Source organism: Vulpes vulpes, chromosome 3, assembly GCF_048418805.1.
Source record: "Vulpes vulpes isolate BD-2025 chromosome 3, VulVul3, whole genome shotgun sequence".
NCBI lineage: Eukaryota > Metazoa > Chordata > Mammalia > Carnivora > Canidae > Vulpes > Vulpes vulpes.
In genome coordinates this window covers 115,835,719-115,846,469 of record NC_132782.1, presented here as the reverse complement: position 1 = coordinate 115,846,469, position 10,751 = coordinate 115,835,719, and the positions used below count along the sequence as shown (strand labels likewise).

Sequence of the window (10,751 nt, the reverse complement as noted above, 5' to 3'; positions counted from 1 at the left end):
TGCTCTTTTTTCTTTTTTTTTCTTTTGGAGGAGGTTGTTTCCCTTTTTTAAGGAATGCAAGATTTCACTTCAGCAAAACAGTAGATCTAAATTGTATTACACAGTACTGTTTTTGCTTCCAAGTCTGCTGAAAAGGCTTTTGTTTTTCCTAACTTGTTCTGTGTATCACTTGTTAAATAATGCTGAATGTAATCCTGTGATCCTATTAGTTTTCCTTTTTTTTTTTTTTAAGACTTTTTATAATTTGCTCTGCCTTCCAAATAGTGTTGGCTATTGTACTTCACTTTAGTAGTACCATAGAGGTTAGAAAGAGCTGTGTAGTCACTAATTCCTGTGAAAGAACTGTAAACATACTGCTGAATCAGTGCAGCTCGAAACTTGGAGCCTTTAGACTTGTGGGGGAATGGGAATTCGGGAATTTCACACTACAGGTTGGATATTGTGTAAGCTTACCTTATGCTCTGCTGAGCAGTTGGAGATTCCTTTTTTAGTGGGCTACTTCTCAGATGTTTCCCAAAGCTGAACACAGGAATAATGTAGGCAGCATGCCATTTTCCTCAGCTGCTATATATAAGCACAGATGTTCTGTGACATAGATTTAGCTTTGTAAATTATATGTAATTTTAGTAAAGATATTCATTAAATCTCTCCGATTATATTTTTGTACCTTTGTTGGGCTTTTCACATAAATATTCATGCCTGCACAAAGAAAATTTTTTGTTAGACCATATGTGCCCCCCCTCCTCTGGACTCCCACTATAGTTTGTTCACAGCACATTATGACTGAGCTCCTTATAAGACTCCTCTTCACCCCCCTTGAGTTTCTTGGGGTCATGGATGGCATAGTTCAGTCTGTTTCTTCAGGGTCTAGAGCAACAAGGTGCTCATTAAATACTAGATGAACCATTCTTGTTCTTTGTTTCATGAGTAGGTCCTAATTACTTAATGTTAGATATGGTAGGAAAGTTTGGAGAAAGAATCTTAAGATGAGCATGGTCTTTGCATTTGTGGAGCTTATAGACCAGTGTGGGGAAAAGACCAAAAACAATACAACAAACAAAAGTTCAAAATGTGATGAAGTGCTGTGAAAGGAGTATTGCACTAGAGCCAGGGTATAACAGAAAAGGGGAATTTGCTGATTACAAGTGGAAAGGTTACAAAAGCTATGGCCCTGTGATCAATATTACACTAAAATGAATTCCAGATGATGGGCAGTTTTTGAGTTTAAAATACTTCTATTAATGATTTATGAAAACATCCTGTTAATAAATAGATTTTGTATTACAAAATTACAATTTTTTTATAAGCTCATTGGTGACTTTTCAAAACATCAGAACAAAATCTCAGTTCTTTATCATGGTCCATAAATCTCTGCATTGTCTGGCTTTTCAGACTTTATTTTATGTCACTCTTCCATCTGATTTATTGCTGTCCAACCGTAGTGATCTCAAAGGTACTTGAACAAGTCCAGCTCTTTCTTGCCTCAGGACCTATTCCCTCTTCTTGGACTCTTCTTCCTCCTGCTTTTGGAACGGCTAGCTCCTTTTCTTCCTCGGAATTTGATTTAAATGCTACCTCTTCATAGATTTCAACCACCTTATCTAAAATGTGCACCCCTAACTATTTTTTGGCTCCACACTTTTCCTTATAGCACCCATCACAATGTGTAATGCTATTTGCTTGTCTACCTGTTTTTATTTTCCAATTGGACATGGGAACCAGGACCATGTCTGTCTTGTTTACTGCACTCAGCATTGGCTTGGAACTTGGAATTAATTTTCTCAGAAAATCTTATGACTGGTAGTTACCAGGATAGCCAGCAATAAATTTTAGCTCCTTATATTATTTTAGTTCCTTATAGTGTGTCGCAGGGAAAGGACAGTTTTTTCTTCACTCTTTTAGGCATAGGCCTGACTCTAGGTAAAAAATCTTAAGTGGCTAGAATAACTTTAGTACTATTTGTTTCTCCATTTCATATTCCCATCCCACATCTTATTTCCCTTTTTCCCCATAAAGTTAAGTCATCTTGTTATAGTCACCTACCCTGTTGCACTCCCTTGAGATATGCTTACTTTCATTTGCTAAAGTTCAAAAGCTCCTGTTTTCCTGAGATGGTTTGAATGCAGTAACCTCTGGGTCTCAGATATGATCAGATGAAGGAAGAGGAGATGAATTTGTGGCAGTGATAGCAACCTCTTTGTTCATCAATGTGTATTGAAAGCAAAGTAGATACCTATATGTCAGGCTTCATGTGTCTGAATTTATATTTGAAAACTTGTTGCTAATAGCTTCACAGAGACAATGTTGCCAAATTGAAATTAAAAACTCACTGGCTTTTTTATTTATGCATGAATTATGTAATGGCTAGATCTAGAAAGTTTAGTCAAAATTTAGATTTTTCTAAAAGAGAAATAAAAGGTAAAAAAAAAAAAAATCTAGGTCAGAAGGGGGAAACACTCAGAAAGAAAGTATCAGTTTATCATATAATCCTGCCAAATGCTCAAACTTAAAACCATAGGATCAGTTGCTTGTAGTTGTTTAGTGCCAAAAGCAGGCCAGCACCCTCAATATGTCACTTGTTTTTTTGCAATAGGAAACTGGAATGCTACAATAATAAAATATAAATTGAGATGACTAAACTTTTTATCCCATTTTAAGTTGAATTTTGCAAAAGCTGATGGATTATAGCTCACCAAACATGAAGATGCGCCTTCTAATTTGACTATAGAAAATTTGCCTACTATAAAGTTAAGTTTTTGGCAGTTATGTGTCTGTCACTTTCTTTAAAATGATCTTATAACCAGTTTGACATTAGTCAATTGTTTTGTGATACAGTTGGGCGTGTGGAAGAATTCTTTGAAATAATAGTAATTTTTGTTTACCTTGGTCTGAAAATTATTTCAGTATATTTATTTCAGAGCACCTTAAGTGAATTGTGGCACTGATGATTCTTTTAAGACTTTTGAAATTTTATTTAAGGCAACTGAAAATTACAGAACTTTTTTGCTGAGCCTATTATTGAGATACACAATTGGGATTTTGGTTGTCAATGTAGATTCTTAGTGACATTGGAACTTTGGAACTTGGTATGTATGGGAATAGAGAGTAGTAGTCTTGGGCATGTTTGATACTGGGTCCATTGTTGGAATGTCCTACTTTCTGTATCACCTTCTGCATTCCCATAGTGGAACATTTCTGGTAATTTCATGTTGCATTCTAGATAGCTTTCTACCAAAAGATCAAAGTACACCTCTTTTGGTTTGATGCCACTATCCTTTTAGTTCTGTTGAAATCCACCACCACCACCACCACCACCACCCCCCCGGGTTTGTTCTTTTATGGCTTCCATTTCTTCTGCTGTGTAACCCTAAGTTTCTTGCAAGTTCTTTATTATTTTCCTTTTTTTCTTCATACTTAATCCTTTTGAGAACTTTTCTAATTTAAGAAACAAAACAAAACTAGACTTCATCCAGAGTTGGTAACTTGAAATTTTCATCACTTGCTTAAACTCCAGGATTTGAGCTTGTCTAAAACATGTCTCCTTAAAAGTTACTGTTATGTCTTTCTAACCTCCATTTCCAGATCCCCCTTCCATCACCCTCCAAGCCAAAATAACTGGTTTTCTTTCCTAACTTCCCTTTTTTAGTCTCTGTTGATTCATGTTTTCTCTGTTCCTTCCTCACCTTTCATGTTTAATTCCCTAAGTGCTTTCCCTTGATTCTTCCTTCTAAGTAGAAATTACATATAGATTTGACTGGCTTTCACATTTTTATTTCTATCACCCTCTTTTAGGTACTTACCACTTCAAACATTTGAAGTCATCATACTAGTTTTTGAATGTTCTCACTACTTTCCGCTGATAAATATATTTAATTACCCTTTAATCTTGAAAATAGTTTTGTCATTATTTTCTTATGTTGCTTAGGAGTTTATAATAATTATATTATCTGTAATCTTTTCTAAGTCAAGTGTAAGTACCTTAGGATTAAACTCAGTGTCCTTTATGAACAGTCAATACACTTAACACTTCTTACTACCTCAGTTCATCAGGTCACTTTGGTAATACATATATTCTGTCCTCTGACACTTAGGGTTGTGGGGTTTGTTTGTTTGTTTTTTTCCCCCCCGCTCTTCATCCCTGCCTGATAGGTTGCCAATATATATCCCTTTCCACTTCATAAGTTTTTTCTTTCAGTTTATCTCAGGTAGAAATCCTTTGTTCGTATGAACCTCATTTACCAGCTGTATGAGTTTGGGCAAGTTAATTAGCTCCTGTGCCTTACTTTCATTTTCTGTAAAAATGGGAATAATTAATAATCCTTACCTTCTAGATAGAGTTGTTATAAGGATTAAATGAGGGATCCCTGGGTGGCGCAGTGGTTTGGCGCTTGCCTTTGGCCCAGGGCGCGATCCTGGAGACCAGGGATCGAATCCCACGTCAGGCTCCCGGTGCATGGAGCCTGCTTCTCCCTCTGCCTATGTCTCTGCCTCTCTCTCTCTCTCTCTCTGTGACTATCATAAATAAATAAAAATTAAAAAAAAATTTAAAAAAAAAAAAAGGATTAAATGAGTTAATATATGAAATGTGCTTCGAGTGTTAGTATATAAGTGCCCAATTAGCATGAAATAAAAATCTTATGTAAGACCCATGTTATTCAAATCATTCCTCTGATACACTAATTTGCTAGCTATCTTTGGGGATGCCTTTGGACCTGTTGTCCACGTATGTGAAATGATTAGGTTTAGAAATCATTTAAAAATGATTTCTAAAATTTGTTCCATTATATTACTGAAATTAGTGTGAGATAGAAAAAAAATGGGAGAGCTTTGAAGTCAAACTATAAGGTATCAAGAAGCATATTACTATAAAAATCCCTTAATATTTTTCAACTGAGGGCAGCCCCGGTGGCGCAGCGGTTTAGCACCGCCTGCAGCCCAGGGTGTGATCCTGGAGACCCAGGATCGAGTCCCACGTCAGGCTCCTTGCATGGAGCCTGCTTCTCCCTCTGCCTGTGTCTTTGCCTCTCTTTCTCTAGCTGTGTCTCTATGAATAAATAAATAAAATCTTTAAAAAAAATATTTTTCACCTGAGGGTGAAGTTATTTGACTTCTTTTGGCTCACACCATCAGTAAGAACAAGAACTAAAAACAAATTCCTGGTGTTCTGATCTGATAGCATTACTATTACCAGTTTGTTTTTAAAATTTACTGACATTGATATAAATAGTGATTGACAGATGTATCTTTTTCTCTTTTTTTTCAGGTAAAGATCAGCCACAAAAAGCTGTGAAACAAGATAAATTATTCTTTTAAATAAAAGGCAGCCAAGATCCATGAGTGGGCATCGGTCAACGAGGAAACGATGTGGAGATTCTCACCCGGAGTCCACTATGGGCTTCGGTCATATAAGTACTCCAGGATGTGTATTAAATAAATTGTTTCAGTTACCTACACCACCATTGTCAAGACACCAACTAAAGCGGCTAGAAGAACACAGATATCAGAGTGCTGGACGGTCCCTGCTTGAGCCCTTAATGCAGGGGTACTGGGAATGGCTAGTTGGACGAGTTCCCTCCTGGATTGCCCCAAATCTCATCACCATCATTGGATTGTCAATAAACATCTGTACAACTGTTTTATTAGTCTTCTACTGTCCCACAGCTACAGAGCAGGTAAGATTAATTTTTTAACAGATTTGAGCATCTGTTATATACCCAAAATGCTGTAATTGGGATTCTTAGGTCCATTTTAGCTAAAGATAAGACGATTTGACAGCTACATATCAACTGCTTTGAAATATTGTGTCACCTATACTATTAATAAAGCTCATGACTACAATCTGTTTTATACTCTCTGTTTATGAAAACTAGAAGCAAAGGGTAGAGTCTGATTCTAGTAGGTAAATTAATATTACCAAGGATTAATGTGTACGATATTCCTTTTAAAATTAGTTAATCTCAATATAAAAAAGTTTTTAAAAATGACTGAATTTTTAAAACAATTTTTTAAGAGCTGAATTAATGAAATCTTAGCAAAGTTTAAAATGATGAGAGAAAAAGTCTCTGGTAGTGAAATGGCAATCAGTCTTAACAAAAGTGATTTGTTTCCTCTCCATTCCAGTGAGAATTGTTTGAATATCCTTTTTCTCTTCCTGTAAATATATGTGACTGATAGACCTCAGGTATATCTCTATTCTAACAAGGCAAAAGATATGTAAGAAAATGTCAACATAACGCATTTCCTGTTCTGTATCCTGCAATGGCTGCTGTTAAGAAGGGGAGCAGTTACTGCTGACAAAGACTATTTTTCCTGGGCCTTCTTAAATACAAGTCTCTACTGCTGGTCCTTCTTTTACCCTCTCTACTCATTACTTAAAACCAAAACTGGAAACTAGAACTCTTCATTGGAATAGGTAAATTAATGTTTATCTCTTTGGTTTTAAAATGTCATTGATAAAAAGGAAATGAAAGTTGCTAGATAAATGGAAGAGAATCAGAAACATTTGTTGTGCCTATATTAATCCAAGTGATCAGTCCCAGATAACCAAGATAGAAGGTGATCCTCAACTAAAGGTGTCAGAGGTACCTCTGAACCATATGAACTCAAAATGGTCACATTATGGACTTTACCTTGCTTTATGCTTGAAGTAATCATTTTTAAGTAGTCTTTTCAGATGATTTGTTCTTTGCGATAAAATTTTCACCATTCAAACCTATCTATCCCTTTCTATTTCCATCAATTTATTTCCACTTATAGCTCTTAAAGTTAATGGCTACTGAACATCACAGTTACCCTAAGATTTTTTTTTTCAATTTTCTCCCAGGTGTTCATTTCCTTCTCACTCTTGAATACTTTTAATTCCTCTTTACTATACAAATCCAGTCCATACACATTATATGGGTATACTTCTGATTTTCTGTCATCTTATTTTGCTTTATATCAATCAGGAAACTTAAAAACCAAAAATCAGTATGGTTGTTGTGTCCTGGGATTCTTTTTTTTTTTTTTTTTTTTTTTTTTTAGGATTTTTATTTATTCATGAGAGAGAGAGAGAGAGGCAGAGACACAGGCAGAGGGAGAAGCAGGCTCGACACAGGTAGCCTGACATGGGACTCGATCCTGGGTCTCCAGGATCACACCCTGGGCTGAAGGCGGTGCTAAACCACTGAGCCACTGGGCTGCCCCATGTCCTGGGATTCTTTATCACATGCCCTTTGAACTATTTTATCTGTGGCTTATTTGAGACCCTTCCAGAGGAATTTGGTCCAGCTCTCACACATCCTTAGAGATTCAGCAGAAAAACAAGGAGTTGTGTTGATTCTAAAAGAAGCCCTCCAACAATTCTAAGCTAGTTCCATGATCAGGGACTGAGGGCAAGTTCAAAGGTAGTTCAACCATTAATAGTCATTTCTTGAATACCCTAGAGTGTACCAAGTACCTACCATGTTCTTTATAGTACTTTTCTTCAGCCTTTGTACTTAAGTGATTTGGCATTATTGGAGTAATCCTAGAATTAGTTTAAATCTTTGAGGAAACTTACAGAATGGGAACCATTCTAATCAGAATTGAAGAGAAAAGAGAACTTTTCAGAATTGCTGCTAGGAAGAATCAAGGTATGATTCTGCAAGGGAATCATATGATTGAGCCACTGTCTGGTGCTCTGCAAGGGAAGGTAGTGTCCTACAAAAGCTATGCCTGGATGCATTTATAGCTGCACAGTAGAAATCCTTGTTAGGCTTTAGATCACAGTGAGTTAAATAGGCCATGACTGTCTTCCATGGTATGTCCTTATTATCTCTGTAATCTTCAATAATTTATGTAAATTCTCCAGGTCACAGTTGTTCCTTTGAAATTTTGTTTTGTAGTATAAGAGAAATAAGATTATCCATTCAGAGTGCCTAACATGTAATGTTCAACAGGTGGTTATATTTCATTGGTCAAAAACATTAAGTATGTACATTGTTCTTCCCCACAACCTCCCTCTTGTTGTGAAGAGGGGTCACAATCAAGAAATTCTTGATTTCTTCTAATAATATATTATATATGGAATCACAATTTATATAAGTCCTTATTCAATTTCTTATTTTCTTTATCACTGTTTTGGAGTCAAAGAGTTCCATAAATTTATTACCCAGGGAACTTTCTCATTCATTTCAGCTCTGATTCCTTTGGGCCTTGTTCTAGTGGGTGAATATTAAATTTCATATCCTCAGGTATTACGAACTTTCCATATATTTTTTGTGTTACTGATTTTTTTTTTAATACATTAGCGTTTCAGATACTGATCTTTCTAGTAGAAAAGAATGTTACTATTGTGATGGTGTCAGTGGAGTTTGCCTTTTTGTCAGAAAAAAAAAAACCTCTTCAGATAAGAAAGGAAAAATCACCCCTTATTTTTCACATTTCTGAGGTAGAAATGTAAACTTAACCCCTTTTATATGGATACCAAAATATCCTCATGATCTGTTTCTGAGACTATTTAAATCTCATCAGCTAGTAGCTCTGGCTTTAGTTTCATGAGTTAATTTGGAATTTATCTTGCAGTTGATGTGTTATACATACGCTTCAGTTACCCTTGCCACATAAGACAGGTAAAAGAAATTGGTGTTAGCTATTTTATACACAGGAAAACCAGAACTGAGCCATGTGCTATTACCAATAAGAGCTTTAAATGTGTGTGTGTGTGTGTGTGTGTATGTTTACAACTTTTCGGAATATGATCCTAAGAGTTTTTTGTTTTAATGTTCATTTTGTTTTATATTGCCAAATTTAATGTTTTTCAACTAACTCACTGAAAAACTTTAGATTTTTTTTTTTTAATCTAGAAGAATGGAAAGAAAATTAAAGTGGCACATTGCCCATAATCTCATTGCCCAGTTAATTCCTACTGACATTAAAAAGGAAAGGGGAAACATTACATAGATAAAAAATTCAAACAAAAGTTTAAAACAAACAAACAAAAAAAGTATAAAACAAAAGTAAAATCTCTTTTACTCTCCTTCCCACGCCTTACCTCTAATTTCTCTTCTCATACATAACCTAAACAAGTTTTTGATGTATCCTCCTAGAAAAAGAAAAAAAACAACACTATTGCATCAGCATAGGTACACATTTGTACATATGTAAACCCCACAGTTCTGTTTCAGAAGCTCAGTAAAACCATATTTCTTAGAATTTTTCTCCTGAGTTGTCTCATATAAGAACACCTCTGCAAGATTTTGCAAGTTAGTTCATTGCCTGATTGTGATAAGATTATTTGCCTATTCTGGTTCTTCCCTACCCACCTACCAGGGTGTGATGATTCCCTGAATGATACATGTGTTCCTTTATTGATTCAGTGTATCTCTCAGACTCTTAACCCAGCTGAGACCAGGCCTATTCTTGAATGAGAAAGCTTTCTTCCTAAAACACTTCCAAGTTGTGAAACAGTGAAAACAAGGAAGAGATATATAAATATTAGTATTCTACAGATTGACAGTAAGAATTGTCTGAAGACCACAAGACCTTGCTTTCTCTTAAAATATACGTGGTTACTATCTCAATATTTTCTAGGATTGCATGTATACTAATAGTTGAAGTTGTCTCTATTGCAGACTAACACATTGCGCCCATTAAAATCCTAAGTTTAGACCCCAAGAAGTCCCTAGCTTTCTGGTCCTGTAAAACAGTATTGTCCAATAGAAATTTCTGTGATGATGGTTATGTTCTGTGTCTGTTTGATCCAGTATGATAGCCATGGCCACATCTAGCTGTTGAACGTTTGAAATGTGCCTAGTGTAGCTGAGGGACTGAGTTTTTAGTTTTATTTAATTTTAGTCTAAACTAAAATAACTGCACATGTCTAATAGCTACTGTGTATGACAGTGTAGCTCTAGAGAGTTACTAGATTCCTTTAGGAGCAAGAGGAGGTAGACTCAAAGTCTGGAAGGTGGGGTTCTTAATCATACAAGATTAATCGGTCCAGTGAGCTTGCAATAAAGCATGCTTACATAATCACAGTAATTGTTTTCAAGGTTTGTAACTCTGGCTTATGCTATGGTCCTTTTGACAGCTTCAGTGTTCTAACATATGAGACTCAAAGAAAATGTTTAAGAGAAGATTCTTACCTTTAATATTGAGAACTAAATAGAATTTTGAGAGAAACCTCTTTGCAGTGCAGAATATGAATATTACTTGCAGCTCTGAGTAGTTTTAATTTGCTACTGTGGGCATTTAACACTCAGTTTAACTTGACAACTGATATTTGAGGAAATACCTTGTGATTATAGAATTTTTTTCATGGCTCAGGCATGGGAAAATAGTGAAAAGTAATATAAAACACTCTTCTGTATTCTTGAAGAACAACATGTCAAATAGAAGCCCTCCTTTCTTAACACCCAACATTTAAATCTGTTATTAGTGGTTCAATTGCTGTCTGGGAAAAGAGAAATTATTCCTTGAAAATGTGACCATAAATATTTGAAAAATAATGTTCTAAGCACTCTGTGTACTAGCTCATCATTTCGCTGGTGCTGTTCCATGGAACATTGAAGAAGTGTGTTGAAAATAGGTTACGTGCTCTAATAAATTTGGAAAAAGGCAGCATATCATGTCCCCCTTCTTGAATATCCATAATGTACATGAGCAACCTGAAGGGCTAGAAGTTGTCCTGCAATAAAGAAGTCTCTTTAACATTGTGTAACCCAGTGTTTCCCAGAGGAGGGTAGCATGGGATTCATTTTCTTCATGTAAGAACTGTAGACATCTTGAAA

At 35.6% G+C, this 10,751-nt stretch overlaps 1 protein-coding gene across 4 annotated transcripts in view; it reads left to right on the top strand.

The window, feature by feature from the left end:
* Positions 1-10,751, top strand: part of CEPT1 (choline/ethanolamine phosphotransferase 1) — a 37,751-nt gene that overhangs the window by 1,698 nt on the left and 25,302 nt on the right. For all 4 annotated transcript variants that reach the window (XM_025982402.2, XM_025982421.2, XM_025982412.2 and 1 more), the window contains exon 2: positions 5,264-5,672. In XM_025982402.2, coding sequence (XP_025838187.1) covers positions 5,334-5,672 — 339 coding nt within the window. In that variant the 5' untranslated portion in view covers positions 5,264-5,333. The remainder of the gene's footprint in view (positions 1-5,263; positions 5,673-10,751) is intronic.